We start from the raw sequence: 17,630 nt of genomic DNA, 5'->3' as shown, positions 1-17,630 counted from the left end.
TTAATGAATGCTTAATAACAGTAAAACATAGTTGTAATTAAGGCTGAATGATATATTATTTTTTAAAATGAAGTCACAATTTAAATGACTGCAATTTTCAAATTGAATGAGCAGCGTTTAAATGACATTATTAATGTCTTAAACAATAAGCAATCAAAGTTTGAGTTGACAAACAAAAACTCTTTGCTGTCGTCTCTTAAATAAGCAGAAGAAGCACCGTGCCGTGCTGTTTCATTTTGATCTTCTTTGGGCAGAGAGTGGAATGTAGGGTAAGATAAATTTATCATATACAAATGTATATGATAGCTGTCCCATCTGATAAAGGTAAAGATGTTGATGACTTTGTACATTTATCCTTAAATAAATCATTATCTTCAGTTCAGTCGAGGACCTCTCCAGGGCACAACTGTACATTATACTGTCCATGTCACTTTGCAATATAGATATCCACCTGCAGAGTTCAGTCACTCCCACAGCTTTGCACTCAGTGGGGGGTTCATGTGTTTTGTATGACAAGATGCACAGAAGCCCCATGTAAATACAGCTGCGCCATGGGCATTTCTTGGCATTCACGCTTCTCCTGCTTTTCATAAAGACCACGGGACTGAAGAATCAGGTCTTTACAACCAACATCAAGAAAGCAAACATCATAAGCTGTCCTTACTGTTTTTGTTTGTGTCAATCCTGGATAAAGGTGTCTCAACTCAAAGGCAAGACAACTAACACATCACTCTGACCATATGCAAACCATAACATCTAAATCCACATGAAGAAGGAGCCAGCGGTTAGTCATGGCCGTGACTCGCCTTAATTACTGCTTACGCTGAACTACTGGAACACCACAAGCTGCATCACAGGTAAAAGGGGGCAAGAGTGGTACACAAACACACACACACACACACACAAACAAATACAGAGAGATGCACAAAGGAAGTGAAAATTGAACATCTGTCTTTTTTTCTTTTAAGCCCCGTGCCAAAGAAAGCTGGTGCTGCACCTGGACATGAATTATAGAGAGGCACTTGGATGAGGGGGATGGAAGAAAGAGAGAAGAGGAAGAGAGGTGAATGAAAATGAGGGGACAGGGTGGATTTTCACGTCTCCCCCATCTGGAGACACTCACTGGGGGGTTCTATTGGGTCAATGATCAATTCAATGCCAATAGCTGCCAATAAGGAATAGAACTGTGACATAGTGTACTGTGTACTGCATAAAAAGTCATATTAAATTGTGCATAATAGCAAATAATAGCGGAGTAAATATATTTTAAAATAATGACATAAAAACAGACAGCTCATTGTGCATCCTTTATTGAAAATGTTATGAAATGGCCCTAAAATTCGACACTATGTTTTCAGACAGCTGTAATCCTTTGGAAAAAAATATATAATTATACTCAAAGAGGAACTACAAAAGCAAATAGCGCTTTGAAGATGGAAAGCCCGAAATGTCACCCACCCGCTTTGAAGCTCCCCGGCTCTCTTTGTTTCTCTACACTTGTAGCTCACAAAACCACTGGCAGAGCGCACTGCATTCAGGGGCCAATTTAGTGCGGATGCACCATTAAGAGAAAAAACACACACATACAAACACATGCTCATGAGCTCAGACAGTGATACAGTGTAAAAATACAAACAAGCCCACACAAACACACACATACCTGAAAAGGCTACATTGTGCAGTAAATGTATGGCCATCTCCCTTTGTTTTGTACCAACCCTTTGTGGTTTCAAGCACCAAGTGTCATCTGGTGCCTCTTTGATACAAACATGCAGTGTTGGTCGTCCATTAACAGTCATATCCAACAACAAAAAACAATACTTCTACTGAAAAAACTTCAGTATAGATCCTGAACTTCTATATTTAGGTTGTTGTAACTGTAGATTTGTCACTCTTGATTCAGTTTTAAAGGTTTTACAGCTGGCTTAAGCAGACTGACAGAGGTTGTGATTAGAGCTGTCGTGGTTACCGCATTACCGTAGTAACGCAATCAAGTCTCGCCCACCGCAGAGTCAAGCTGATCACCACTGACTGAGCGGCTCAAGTGATGGGTTGTTAGTTATTCTCTCAGGCTTGATATAAAAAATGACATGCTGACCAATGTTCCTGCTGCAAAGTCGGCCTCATAGTAACAACACTGGAATAAAGAGATATTTAGACTATAGAGGATATAAAGAATAGACTACTACACGAATAAATGCATTTGAAGAGTTTATCATCAGTCCGAATATAAGACAGGTTTTTTATTCCTGTAAATACATCTGAAAAAGTGGGGTTGTCTTGTATTCGTGGTCTAGAGGATTACGTGTTCAAGATCAGACATTCTTTTTGAATGGATAAAGTACCGATGTAAAACCGACTCCTACACAGAGTGTTGCATTATGGGTTGTTTGTAGCCTTAATATTGCTAGGCTAGCGTGTGTCTTAAAGCCTGTTTATAGTGATAGTGTTAGAGTCAGTCTGCACTAAAAGTGTTTAGTTTAGTTTAACCTGCTGGAGTTTCTGAAGGCTCGTGTAACGTGTTTTTCTGCCACAGAGGAAATAAATTCATGACGAGTCAAAACAAGTCCAAAGCATCTTCTGAAGTCTCTACTGCAGAAATAGAATATGTAAAGCTGCTGAATACCACTGTCACAGATGATAAGGAGCTCAACAGGCAGTCTTATAAATGCTAACTGCTCTTGGAAGCGGTCACTACCATTTGTGACCGCTTCCAAGAGCCTTGTAGGAGAGTATGTGAGTATGTAGCTATACTACGATGAAAGTTATATAGTTATAAGTAATTTTCCAAGAACAAATGTTGGAAAAGGGGGGGTTGTCTTATAATCAGGGTTGCCTTATATTTGGGCCAATACAGTATTCAGGAACCAATTGTTTTATAACATCTAAGGTATAAATTATTTTTTATGGCGATTACCACAGCGGTTTGAATGGCTTCACTAATTTGTGCGGTAAGGAAAAACTCAATACCACAGCAGCTCTAGTTAGTGATTCAGAATGTATAGTGTAATGCCATCATAACTCCCCTTAACATGCCTCTAAATTCCTGTAAAATTAGCTTAAAACGCCTATCAAAAGGATACCTAAAGTAAATTGAAAGCTGTTCTTGAACCATTAGGAGTACATGCATGGTTTTGGTCTCTTTTGAAAGGTAACACCAACTGTAAGTAACAGAAGTTTGAACATACTGAAGTATTAGGTTTTTATTTCTGTCTGAATATTTTTTTGCAAACAGATGCCTGCGGATGACCCATAGCTGGGACTTATTAGATGGAAAACACAATGGGACCACAGCATGGAGTCTTACTCGGTCCAATTTCAAATCTAATAACAAAACCACAAAAAAGGAATATTTTACACATGTTTTTCTAAAGGTATGTCTAGGCGTCTTACAAAAAAAGGCCATTTAGAGACACCAAATGAACCCTGCTTCAGAGTAATTGAAGCATAAACACCTTATAGTGCTTTGTTCCCTTGTTGAAACTAAACTTTGTGCATATAAAAGAGTCAAAACAAGCGCTATGGTGGAGAAGCAGTTCATATAAAAAGTATAACACAGCAAACTATTTAAATTTACATAATTTCTATGTTGTGGCTTTATAAAAAGCAATAAAGCAGCATATGGTCATTGTCAGAATTTCAGTGGCTATTCAAAGCGCCAGTCATCAGCAGAATCTGTTCCTATTGGCTCAATGTTTACACTAAAGAAGAGGGGCAGGCACTTTCTTTCAACGTGGACTCTCGTTCGATTATTATAGGCTGTGGACAAGACATGGAAGCTCCTATTGGGTCAAATGAGGTGTCAATCGAAACATCAGAGTGCAGCCACCATTTTGATACCAAGATGTGGCTAATATTTTTTTGTTTGTTTGTTTGTTGGTGGTCTGACAAAGGTGTTCATTGTACCTGCTGTTGTGATTGTGTCTTGAAATTGTTTGCATCAGTCGAATCACAAGAATCTTACCTTTCCAACGACGTGTCGCATGAGTACCCACTTAAAGACAGGAGTTGTGTACATGGCATAGTTTTGTACTTAACAGTGTGATGGCCCATGGACGGTCCGTCGAAACGTTAAGGGGATAAGGCTTTCATAAACTTTAGAGTTAATTCATCTTTTGCTGTCCAGTAGTACAAAATGACTGTTATTGATCAATACCAATTATCTCTTTGGTTGTTTTTTCTTTTGGATTTCTGCTTTTATTAACCAGCTTATTCGTTTCTAAATGTGCCTTCATTCACTCTGTCACATACAGGCTGCTGTAGCCCAAGGTGAGAGAGTTCATGTTGCACGTTCTTGGTTGTGATAGTTTAATAAAAGCACTATAAATGCACCGCCAGCCACTATGTGTAGACTTTCAAATTATTCTGTCTTTTGTTTGTAGAAACCCAAGACAATCCTGGTGAAAAATGGATGAAAATTACCTGAAGATTTACTTTGGAAATGTTTCAAATTCTACACTTAGTGGCTTTAATGATCCTGAAAAATTGCACATGGAGAAAAGTAAGAGGTTTTGCCTGTGAGAGATATCATTTTTTGGTATTTTGGACTATTAATGCATCAGAACATTTTCATTTTCTTAAGCAAGCAATCCAGTAGTGGGGTGACAATTTCATGTGTTGCAACAAATCTGTAAAAGTCAGTCCTAACTTTTTATATATTATAGTCACCTGCATTAATTTGTCTTTTTTCAGATAACTGACACTCATTTCTAGATCAAGAGCATCTGCACTGGTTAGAAGTAACAGAATCTTTACTGCAGGAAGGAATAAAAATCAGGTTTGAAGGTTGAGTATGCGACTAAATGACTTAAGATGACTAATTTTGGCAGTGTAAAGAGTAAAGTCATGTGCTCTGGTTGCACATGTCACAATGAAGCTCCCGGTGGGCGTTTCCGTTTTGGTCAGCATCACTGTCCCTCCTACTACTTTAGATGAGTACATCATTGACTGACAAACAGGAACATAAAGCCTACTACTGAAGTCAACACTCTTTGCAAATTTTCAGCACAGTCTAATGGGGAATGTTTCAGATTTTGATTTCCTTTTATTGAATTATGACTCATAGCAGGAGATGGAAGGAAGCTCATTTACATAGCTGTTTGTATCAGCTGCCTCATAAAGTAGCACCCATCAAGTGTACAAACCACTGTGCATACAACAAACACAATGTACGAGTACCTGCTGTTCTCGACATCATGAGAACCATCAACACATGGTCTCCCACTCGGAGTAGCGTTCGCTGCGGGTGCAGGCAGGGAAGATGAAGGGGTGAGGGAATATAGACATGAGGGGTGGGGGAGTCGAGGATGGAGCAAAAGAGGAATAAGAAAGAACTGGCAGTGGCAGGACTGAAGAAGAGGTTGGTGCTTAAACCCGTAGTGTTGAACATGTATCCACCATCTCTGTGGTCAGATTGGCCAGTGTGCCTACAGCTCCTGCAGTTTATGGAGCAGTGACAAAACCTCCAAGAGAATACAAAACATAGAGGCTCCAAAGGAGGCTTTAGATACTGAGTTTTGGAGAGATTTTCTGGTCTTTTTGAACGACATTTTTTGAGAGTGGATGCAAAGAGAAAACTCTGATGTGTGATTCAAACACAGCTCATCATCATAACGACTTTGAGGCAAAATGTGCAGTTGTATCAGTTCATAAAAACTTGAAGCTAGTGAGCCGTTGTGTTATTAAGTTCACCACCATGTGTGAGGAAATGTGTTGTTGCCAGCCGTCCTGCATGGCTCAGCTGGAAATTAGATCATGGCAAAAGTCCTTGGTCAGATAGAGATCGCATCATCAACGCTCTGGCTCAAATCCAGAGAAGATCAATCACAAAATTTGGAGTCGCATAATGACGAGTGCCTTAGAGCTGAAGCTGTACCAAACAAACACACAAATAACATTTTAATAAGCTTTTGTGCATCTTAGAGAAACTCTTGGGTTGAATATTATCTTTAAAATAGGGAACAATGAGAAGAAATACTTTCTATCTATTCATAATACTGTAGATCAGAAGTGAGCAATATGAGTTAAGTTCTCTATAAAGGTACATGTAATTTATATATTTCAATATCAATATCTATGGTGATATAGTTCTGGAAAATCAATTAAGAAACAATTTAAAGATTTAAAAAACAAACGGGAATATTAACTAATCCAGTGAATTAAATACTAAACAAATCAATATACTTCATCACATTGATGCACCAATCATAGAACAAGATGCACTGGGGCTCCATGAAGCTTTATTTGTGCTCTGAGCTAAATGCTAACATCAGCACATGCTCACAATGACAATTGTGCAAACGCACTGATGTTTAGCAGGTATAATGTTTACCATGTTCACCATCTTAGTTTAGTGTGTTTATCTGCTAATGTTTGCTAATTAGACCTACACACAAAGTGCATCTAAGGCTGATAGAGTGTCATTAGTTTGCTGATATTTGGCCATAAACCAAAGTATTGGAAAAAGTGAAATGTTGACCTGTTAATGGCCCTAGATGAAAGGTTAAGGGATTACCAACGCTATTACAATACATCCTAAGGGGAACACAGATGTCTGATCCAGATTTCATGGCAATCCATTCTATAGTTGTTGAGATAAATCAGTCTACACCAAAGTGGAAGACTGACCATCACTGGACCCCTATAGTCATGCTGCTAGTGTGAATAAAAGTCTAGTAATGCCACAAGGTAGTTCTTCTTATTGATTAGCAACATTGTCCAATACAATCAGCGATATTGAAGGGAATGCTATGTATGAATGGTTGATACATTTATATTGTTGTCATGTTACACTGTGTAACGTCATATGGCCTATTCCTACTATATATAATCGAAGTGTTGTCATGAGAAGATGGCACATAAGGCAGCTCAGGTTACTGCATAGTGATGGTTCACATTGGACCCTTTCAAATGAAAATGCAAGACCATAATAGCAGAAAAAAACATGTATTTAGCCTGGATTTAAAGAAGTGAAGGCGACACTTTAATAAGGCATAAATAAACATGTAATAAATGGTGTATAACAGTGTAATATCCAGTGTAGTGTAGCCTGGTGTATAAACAGATAATGAATGACAATATAGTAAAACACAGTTGTAATAATATAAATTATATAGAAAAGGTTGTAATTGCTGACAAATATTGTCCATTCTGGGCTACTGTAGAAACATGGCCGTGCAACATGGTGGGATCCGTGGAAGACGACCCGCTCCCTATGTAGATATAAAGGGCTCATTCTAAAGTAATGAAAACACAATTATTCTTATTTTCAGGTGATTATACACTAATTAAAACATACTTATGCATATTATATTCCATTTCTGCCAAATCCGTTCCGCTAGATGCCCCTAAATTCTACACACTGCACCTTTAAAGTTAAAAATGAGACTTAAAATGAGTTCAAGCTGTAATTCTCCCACAAACACAAACGAGTTTAGCTCCTCTATCAGTGTAAATATATTCATAACCTTGTCACAGAGCTGGATTTTTATCAAAATGCATTTTACTATAGGACAGACTTATCAAACTACTTCAATTTAAAAATGAGCAGGTATTTTAATACCTCAGCATCATGCTTTGACACACTCCACATTTGAACATATTGCTGTATTCATTTCTTGATCCATGTCTTTCTCATTTCAGTGTTTTTTTTCCCCTACAATGAAACAATGCATATTCAATTTTTGTTTACGAACTCAGGGTCTCTCCGGGTGTCTGAGAAAGGTTGCTCCGCTGTTCCAATTTGCGTTGTGTTTCACCCCCTACTCATTAATCTCCCTCCATTCGCTGATAGCTTCGTTTTCGTCCACTAGAAATCGCTTTCAATTATTCATGCCTATTTTCCACAAATACCTTGGAGATGGAATTAGCAAACAAACAATGCCAGGCGACACTAATCCTCGTCTACAGCAAAGATCCTTTAATGCACTGGAGATCTGGCCGGCTGTTGACAGGCACCTGTTACTGTCTTCAGCTGCTTCGCAACAGCAATGTTGACACAGTAAATATGTTTACAGGAGCAGTGTAGCCCTGACCCCACACCGAGGTGCAGGGATAATACTGAAGGAAAGGAGAGAGGAATAACTAAGAGCAGGAGAGCAAAGAGAAAGAGCAAAGACGGCAAAGACCACGACCGACAAGGATAAACAGGATAAAGAGGAGTTTAAGACACAACCCAATTCATCGGTTGGAGCATTCTTGGCTTCTCAACACAAAAGAAAATGTTTCCACATGGCACCTTTTCTGTGGCTGATGAAAGCTTGCTCTCTGGGTCAGGGACAAGAATAAAAACTAGATGTTTAAGACTGATTTCCAAATGCCAATAAGTAAGAGAATTTTACATAACTGTCTTTAACAATTTGAGATATTGCTGTTCCTAGAGGCACAGGAACATTCAAGAGAAGTAAAAGAAAATATTAAAAAATCCAATGAGGATAAAGCATCATGACCTTGGAATTAAAAAGACATCTGACACCCTGATAATAAGGAAAAGTTTCCAACAAAATAAAGCAAGAATATTAAGCAGTCTACTCATACAGCTCTGGTTATCTAGCACCCTGCAGCAAGCGAACATGCACAACACTTGCACACAAACACACACACACACACACACAAACGCACACATGTGTGGAGTAAATAAATTGCACTTTACCTATTGCAACAGACAGCGAAAGTTTCTGAGATCAACAATGCATAAACGTTAAAGGAAGACAGAAAAGTGAGATGTGTCATATCACATAAGCATCATTGTGCGTTTATGCTTGTGTGTTCATATATATATATATATATATATATATATGTGTGTGTGTGTGTGTGCCCTCTAGCAGACGGAAAGATGATGCAAGGGAGCCTGGCAGGGTACTACTGAGACTGAAAGGAGATAGTGAGACTGACAGTTTCGACGACTGAGAGCTGGGTTTGAAGCTGGATGACACACACACATACACTTTCTCACACATACACAGCCAGGGGCAATGGAGGAGAAGAGACCGAGGAAGACTTTGATCACCGAACTGAGCACATTCAAGCACTCAACCAGAGAGGGCAGTCAGTGATGAGCAGGAGAAGAGGAGAGTGCCCAGGGAGAGAGGGAAAGAGGGAGGAAAGGGAGAGGAATCGGGTTGTTTTCTGACCTCTATGCTCATTGATACAGATGTTAAAGCATGAACACACAGACAATCAGGCATCCGACACAGACACCGCGGAGCTCTGTTGTATTAAAAAACACACACAACAGGTTTTCTTGACGCCTTTTCTTGATCCCATGCTGACAAAACTAATTTCATTTCAGCCGTATGAACACTCTGTCTGGACATGAGCATATTGAAAATAACATTCAGAAAAATTTAATTCACACTTCCTTCTTTAGCCTCTGGCGGCTTGCTGGCTTCTGAATGGTAAATATTACAGTATCTAGCAGAAGCCGCAGACACAACCACACACCTGTGTCGCATTGGAACCCCCGCGGCTTATATTACCTTTGCAAACAGCGTACGTCCGAAAACAGGCAGGTATAGAGCGCCACGGAGCCATCCTCCACGCCTGAGATGCAGGTGGATAAACCATTGTGCTGTTTGCGAAGAGAGCAGTTAATTATCATTGGCATTTTGACAAGTGTTTGCCAGAGTGAAGGTCAACTCTGTCTGCGTGGGAGATCTATGCTAATCTGCTCAGCTGGAAAAGACTACCACTCACCACTCAAATGGTAGCTACCACCATTATGCAGCCACAGCTAACATGTTTTCACTTTTCTGTCTGTAATGGTATGTGTGTGTGTGTGTGTGTCTGCGTTAGTGTGTCTGCAAGCGGATCAGAGAGAGTACCAGGCCTTCCCACAGAGAAGAGACAAGAGACAGACAGACAGAATCAGGCAGACAGACACTGACAAATGGAGTAAGATGGAAAAGAAAGCCAGTTATATTTAGACTGTCTCTCTTATGTTTTTAGAACAAAGAATAGACATACATGTGGGTGGAGAACATTTTATATCCTCCCAGAAAGTATAAAAGTCTCTCCTCTTGGCTTTTAGGAAAACTTCTCATTGTCTTCTGCCTCGAAATACTCAGGAATTTTCTCACCAACATTTTCCTTCTCACTCTCCCCCGATCTCCTTTTCTGCTGTCACTTACATGTGAGTGAGTGAGTGTGTGTGCGTGTGTGTGTGTGTGAGGGGCAGAGGCAGAAACATGGGCGCAGACATTGTCTGTGTCCATGTCTCTGCATGTCTCCCTGGGGTGACAGCCGTGTGTCAGGGTCTCTGCTCTCTGCTCCAGATGGCCCAGCCAGTTGCTCTCAGTGTCCCCAGGCTCCCAGCGTTCATTGACCAGGGCCGGGGTTCTCACGGCCTGGGGGCCCGTTGACTCATTGCTGTGGCCTGGCCTCTGGGGCCTTTGGGGCCTCCGAGGGGCTCTGGGGTCGCCCAGCCGTGACAGCCGAGACAATAGGAGTGTCCTCACCCAGCTCCCACCCACCACCTACTAGCCTCTCTTAACACACACATATCCACGCACACACCCTGATGTTTGGCCTGATTATCCTTGACCACAGTTGGTCAACAGTGGCCGAGTCACCAGGCATCAATTTTCATAGTTCCAACAGAAGTTGCTGACCAATCAAGTATATTTAACAGGAAGCTCTAAAACAAAGTGCAATCATAACAAAGGCTGTAGAATATGGAAGATGATCCATTAAAAAACATCTATATCATCAATTATACACAATTAAAGACACTTCATGAGGGAAAAACACCCATCCTACACATAAATCTGCCTACTCACTGTGCAGTGTGCAAACATGTCAGTGAAAACAGGGAGTGGATCAAATCCATCATCAGCTACAAAATGTTGCTTTATAGTGAGCAAAAGCAATCCTGGCAGATCCAATTTCCCCAACTGAAGGTGATTTACATGTTTAGAAATCACAGTGAGATTGAGAGGAGGCAAGAAGGCAAAAAGTAGAGTCCTAAACAACACATTTCTACATTGGTTTTAACAGCTTGGCTGCCACTTCATCAAATATTGAATAAATCATTTTCTTGGCACAGTATGAACACAGCTGCAAAAAAAAAAACAAAAAAAAAAAACAACACACACATACACACACACACATAGGCACGCACACATCCGCACACGCACACACAAACACACGGACACACAGAATCCCTTGTAGTTTTGATAAAGCAGCAGCTTTCTCTTTTGTTTTGCAGCCGAGCAGGGATTAGGCAGTGCGGGTCTTTGTCCTGCGGTTTTCCAGTTGAGCAGAACACAAGAGCCTCTACCTCCACTAATACAGTCAGACCTCCCAGCAGGCCTTTCACCACACAGCCGCTAAGAACCTGCTGCCCAAAAGATGCTTTTCAATGAGTTATCAAATCTCCTCTATACTGTCCATGCCTTTCAACCGAGTCTCTTTGTCTATTCTTTTCAATGGAGCATTGAACACATCAAATAGAACTGATGGGCAGATAGATGGACAGCAGAATGTAGCAGAGCCATATTAACCTCCTTCAGACACTGTAGAGTACAGTCAAGGTAACGCATGTAAAAGGTTTACACTGCTAAAACATGTTGTTGCATTTGAATGTACATGCAGTATAAAATATAAAACGTAAACACAGTACAATGCAATAAATAAAGCTCAAGCAATCGATGAATCGATTAGTCGACCAGTTGAAAATTAATCAGCAGCGATTTTAAAAATCAATAACATTTCACAGTTGTTTAATCAAGCAAAAATGGCAAATATTCTCTGGTTTGAGCCCCTCAAATGTGAAGATTTGCTGTGTTTTATATCATTTTAAGCGGAATATCTTTGGGTTTTGGGCTGTTGGTCAGACAAAACAAGACATTTGAAAATGTTACCTCAGGCTCTCAGAGGTTGTGACAGGCATTTTTCCTTCTTTTTTTTTAACATTATGTAGACCAAACAATAATGAAAGTAATCATTATTTGCAGCCCTAACAATATAAACACAATATCCTGAGTAGTGCTAAAACATTCAGTCATTTAGCCAAAAGGAAAACTACAATTCTGATAATCCGTTCCTGCAGATATTCTGAACATTTGTTGCTTCCAGCTTCTCAAATGTACAAATTTGGTCAGAAAAAAACAAAAACAAAAAACAAGCAATCTGAAGACGTCACCTTGGGCTCTTGAAAATTGCCAATTGTCATAATCATAAGTTGTATCCCCATTCCTGAGAATAATAAGTACAAATGTATATACAGGTTGAACGTGACTGTGCATTCTCATGCTTATGATAAACGATTGATTATACCTGTTTCAAGGGTTATTAAGCAGCTATAAAGAAGAATGTGTTTGTTGCATCATTCTGCTGCAGCCTTCTATACTTTTTTTGGTTTTCTAGTTTCATGAGCTGCCATAAAACATGCTGTGCGGGCTCTCAGCAGCAGGTTGAGCACAGAATACAGCAGGGGTTTTGATGAGTTCATTAGGAGGCCACGTCGTTTATGCACAGTCACACAGAAGGCAAAGGTCACCGAGGATTACCCAGGTGGCCACTGCATGTGGGTGTCAGTTTGATTTTCAGATTCCACTTAAACCATGCTGTTGCTCCACAACCTAGTAACCACTTTGAAATCACCACGGCGTTGCCATATTGTATTGAAGTCAATGTCATGCAGATATTCGGAGCTGTGATGCAACTGAGAAAGGATTTGAAACACTAAAAGGGGTAACTAACGGTTTCTGCACTCACTTCACATTGTTTTTAATATCAGAGAGAGAGAGTGGGAAGTCCACTCCACTTCACACTGTGGTGGAAACAGAAGGGGGGCAACAAGGTAGGTGGGGGGGGGGGGGGGGGGCACAGGAGATAAAGCTCTAGCAGGATTTGATTTAAGGTCAGTGGGGGCCCACGTGTTGCTCCAAAGACTGAGGATTTAACCACTCCGTTATCTCTGACCGCCATTTTTTTTTTTTTTTTTTTTTACAGTTTTGATACTTCAGTCGGGATGTGCAATGAAGACGATGCATCCAAACATGAGTAGTTTGATAAGCTCCTTCTGTCTCACCATTCACTAATCACTATTCAGGTGGGCTATATTCATAATTCATCAACATGGGTCAGGCTGATGATCATGTTGACTTAACATTTGGTCTGACATTTCAGCCATGCTCACGCCTGTCATTAGCTCTCGCCACACGCCACCTCATCAAAGTCAGCCACACAAGAGGAGGAGGAAGGGAAAAAAGGAGATGAAGAAGAAGAAAAGGAAAGAAGTGTGTGTGTGTGTGTGTGGGGGGGGGACAGGATGTTATGATACAGTATAATTATTACACCTCATGCGGAAGAGATAAATCTACAGCCGCTGCAATGTTTGCTCATTTGATCATTTTGTTCAACAAACATTACAAAAGTGGGATGACGGTGAGGGATAAATACAGATATACACTGTAATCCAGCAGATACATGCGTGTGCGAAAACACACACTCTAAACCACTGAACCGAAGCTCAACCCCTTTCTTGCGGTAAATCTGTATCATCAGCCATCATCCAGCACATCCCTAATAGGAAACGAGTTGGTGCCAAAAAATGTCGCCGCGCAGGAAAAACTGGAGCAGCAACACATTTCAGCCAATAACAACACCACCATGTTGATTCCAGTGGGGTGATATTGGATGATATTGACTGTTGGGAGTATTGCTGTGCTTCTCAAAGTCATTTCCAACCAAAGCAAGGACATCGACACACATCCGACGCACGAACACCGACGCCGGGCCGATCGGAGTGCAGAGGGGGGAGCGGAGGTAGTGCATACTGACAACCTCCTTTCTGCGGGTGACAGCTCTCCATCAGCCTACATCAAACAAGTGCATACATGCAGGCACACACACACACACATACACACACACACAGGAGTACATACTGTATTGAAACTGATTGGCTGGCGCAAGCCTGTTTCAACCTGTCAGCCTATTGGACATAACAGAAGACGAAATAAACTCTCCTGTACACTGTATATGAGTGTGTGTGCGTGTGTGGGGAACGAGGAGGTGTGCACGCCAAACTCATCATCTCAGTAATTGATGGTCATCTGTCATTGCACAGTGTTGATAATCTTCTTTGGGACGGGGGTTTGTCTGAACAAGATGAACACCGGCCTATCTACTGTATCTGGAGAGACTAATCTGTGTTCTCATTTACTGAAGCACACATGGTGACAGAGTGGTCTGGCTGGTAAAAATGAGATGAATTGCAATGAAGGTTGTCAACAGGATCATTGTGTGTGAGTGTGTGTGTGTGTGTGTAAGTGTGAGTGTGTGTGTGATATAAGAAAATACATATCGACCGCTCTTACCTGCAACTTGAACCAGATCCGCAGTGGTCACATTCTTCGGGTTGGGGCCGACTCTGAAAGTCAACGCAGGGCCCAGGACACTGCAGAAAAAGAGTGAAAAAGGGACAAAATGTGCATTTGTATTTGAGTTTTCGCCATGTTTACGTCACAAATAAAAGGTGTGAATGATGAGAAGAGAAGCTGTAAAACGACCAACTGCTGCATATCTGAAAAAGAAATGAATCATCACAAATCCCGCTTTCCTTTTCAGTTTGAATTTGGCCAAAGACCAAAGTACAGTCATCAGCAGAGCACCTTGTTTTCTTTTCACCTACAGTACTCACTGCTCTTGTTCTCCTCTGTCTGGTCAGGAGTCAGCAAAAAGACTTCTCTCCCTGGAGCAGAATAAATGTTTAAGGTCCCTGAGGTTGGCAATGAAATAAAATCTAACAATCCCACCAAGCTCTGTAAGGGTTGTGGTCAGAGAAATAAAAAGGTGTATCTTGAAGCAGTGAGTAAAGAAAAAAAAATCATACTCATTTCTACTGGAATCTCTTAAAATCCCAAATGAAAGCACATTTTCAAAGAGGCTAAAAACAGACAGAGTCTATTCAATGGCTGAAAGAACAAATAAACTCTGACTTCATAGTTCCGGGGAGGGCTGTCTTTCAAAACAGGGCTGAACAAGTCAACAATTAGCATGTCATCTCCCACGAATGATGAAGACCCCGTCTGGGCCAATCAGTAACAAATATAGCATCTTGTTTTGAGCTGTAATTGTAGTTCCCCAATGGGACAATCAGAGTGATTCTCAGTGTTGGAATGTGGCAGTGAGCTCATGTTCTTCAGGTTTTATCAAAGTCAAAGTTAAATCAGTGATTTCTGGGATACTGATGATGAACACGTGTGATGAAAGGAGGAATGCAGGAGACAGATGCATCAGGTCACCAAATTTAAGAATACAAGAACTATGAGCAATGAGATCCACATCTTATCAAGTACTCTTTGTCTGTTATTTACTCTTAACCTGTCTCAAATCAACTTGCTTCAATAATTTTGTAGAATCAAGAGTAATTTTTTATTGATTCTACAGCATTCCCTCTTATTCTATCTTCTTTCAAGAAACAGTCACTGATTTATCAAAAACTAACTGATTTGTATTTAAAGCAGGTTAAAATAATCCTATTGCACTGGCAAGTATTAGTGACAAAAATTGAGCTCTTTTTTTGCATGTTTTAATCCATTTACTACAAATAAAATATACATAACATCACAGCTAACTATTTTACAAACTGTGCCGCTGTGTTCCAGTCCCTTGAGACTTAGGTTACATTTTTAAATAGCTTTGTAATACATTGTAAGTGTCGATTGAGTTAAAAAATCTGCATTGCACTGCATCTTACGTTATCTGAGATGCAATGATAATGTAAGTCTGATAATAAATTAATGTAGACTGTTTTGTATTGCATCACTCAAAGAAGCTTCAAGTGTCTGCCAAGTGATTTTCACATTGTTCTTGCCTCACCTGTAGTTTATCCCTCCAGCATTAAGTCGGATGGCAACTAGCAAGGAACAATGGATAAAGAAAAAGGGATTTTGAATGGCAAGTTCAGCTTCAAAGCCTTGTCAGATGGGTCTGTCGACAAGACCAAAGTTATTTGTAGTTACTGTCGATGTGAACTGAGTTACTACCGAAGTACAGCTACTCTTAAATACCATTTGCTAGCAAAGCATACAGCTAATGCTAATGCAGGTAGCCTCGTTAGCCCCGAACCGTCCTACTTGCACCAAACCACGCTTGATAGTGTGCGAAGGAAACCCATGGACAAACCTAAAAGCAGCAAGCTTTCAACAGCAATAGCTAAATGGATGGCTACAGTTTGCAGGCCAGTTAACATTGTGGAGGACGAGGGTCGCATCCGAGAACCACCACCGTATCAAAGATATACAACCTGTATGATGACCGGAGAGCTAAAGGAATTTTCTTTCTTAAACTCCCTTTCCACTGCTCCCTGCTCACTTTGTTTATTGTATGTTTTATTTTATATTATCCTGTTTCATCCCATGCCACAAGGGGATGTTTTTGTGACCCTTTATTTTTCCCATGTGAGGTTGGACACAATTACATTGTGCTTTCGAAGTGAAGGATCCACAGAGTGATATTTAATCACTACTGAAGTACTGGAAAATTTAGCTGGCCAATGTGTCCATCTGTTGCCTATTGAGCTTGAGTTTGCCATAAGTTATGATTTGAGCATATTTTGGAAAAGCTAAATGCTGTACATGTGAGGGTTTCTGACAATCTCCGTCAATGTTTTGTGTTGTTAATTGATTTCCAACAATTAATTCACACATTTGCATAAAGCAAACATATCTTGTCCACTCCCATGCTCATAAGAGTTTTTAACACTTGAAAAATGTCTCTTCATGGTAAACTTTGATAACAGATTTATTTGCTAGTAATAGTATAATAATAGTTGGACATTTTGGGAAATACTCTTATTTGCCAAGAGTTAGATGAGAAGATACCACTCTCAGACACATGAGTGGTGTCAATCTTCTCATCTAACTCTTGGCAAGAAAGCAAATAAGCGTATTTCCCAAAATGCCAAACTATTCCTTTTAGCCGATGTAGTTTCAACACAGTATAACAGTGGCTTCTGAAATATTGTATTTAATGGATAAAATAACAAACCTATAGATGGATGGATGGATGCAAACACTTGTAACACTGTAATTCTTTAACAACACACAATAATATGTGACTGTGAACATGCATAGTAAGTTGATATGTCTTTCTACCAGATCTAAATCACCAAGCCATTACAGAACATAACCATATCTCCACTGGTGTATCCTGGAAATTATATGTGCATTTTTAGTGTACTTTCTGACAGACTGTGTGACAGTGAGTGAGATTCATCAGACTGCCAGAGTGCTGTGACCCAGACCCACTCACCATCACTCAGCCCGCTACAGAGGCAGGGACGCTCGCTCAGCCGGGAGCAATATATGAGCCGATGCTGCCGGACAGACGGACCCGGCCATGCACCGATGCATTTGCGAACATGATCACACACATGCTCACACACGCACACATACACCCACACGGCTCTAAAAGAAATACCGTATGTCCTCCTCTAATGCCTTCACCTGGGCTCTGTTTGCTCTCGTAAATGTCAATATTTCCACAATCTTTACCCCTGCCTCCATTCTCCCTGTCTGAAGGAATTCTGCCAGAGATCTCGATGCATCTCAAATTGAACTGACATGATTTTTTTCCCCCCCAAACCTTATTTAAATATACTCGGGGAAAAAACACTACCACAGTTG

At 40.4% G+C, this 17,630-nt stretch overlaps 1 protein-coding gene across 1 annotated transcript in view; it reads right to left on the bottom strand.

Annotated features, from left to right (window-relative positions):
• The window catches only part of ptprn2 (protein tyrosine phosphatase receptor type N2), a 133,963-nt gene that overhangs the window by 67,927 nt on the left and 48,406 nt on the right, over positions 1 to 17,630 (bottom strand). The window contains exon 10 of the mRNA XM_067578215.1: positions 14,319 to 14,398. Coding sequence (XP_067434316.1) covers positions 14,319 to 14,398 — 80 coding nt within the window. The remainder of the gene's footprint in view (positions 1 to 14,318; positions 14,399 to 17,630) is intronic.

This window comes from Thunnus thynnus, chromosome 21 (assembly GCF_963924715.1).
Source record: "Thunnus thynnus chromosome 21, fThuThy2.1, whole genome shotgun sequence".
NCBI lineage: Eukaryota > Metazoa > Chordata > Actinopteri > Scombriformes > Scombridae > Thunnus > Thunnus thynnus.
The sequence above is the reverse complement of the archived record's forward strand: the minus strand, read 5'-3'. Positions and strand labels throughout refer to the sequence as shown.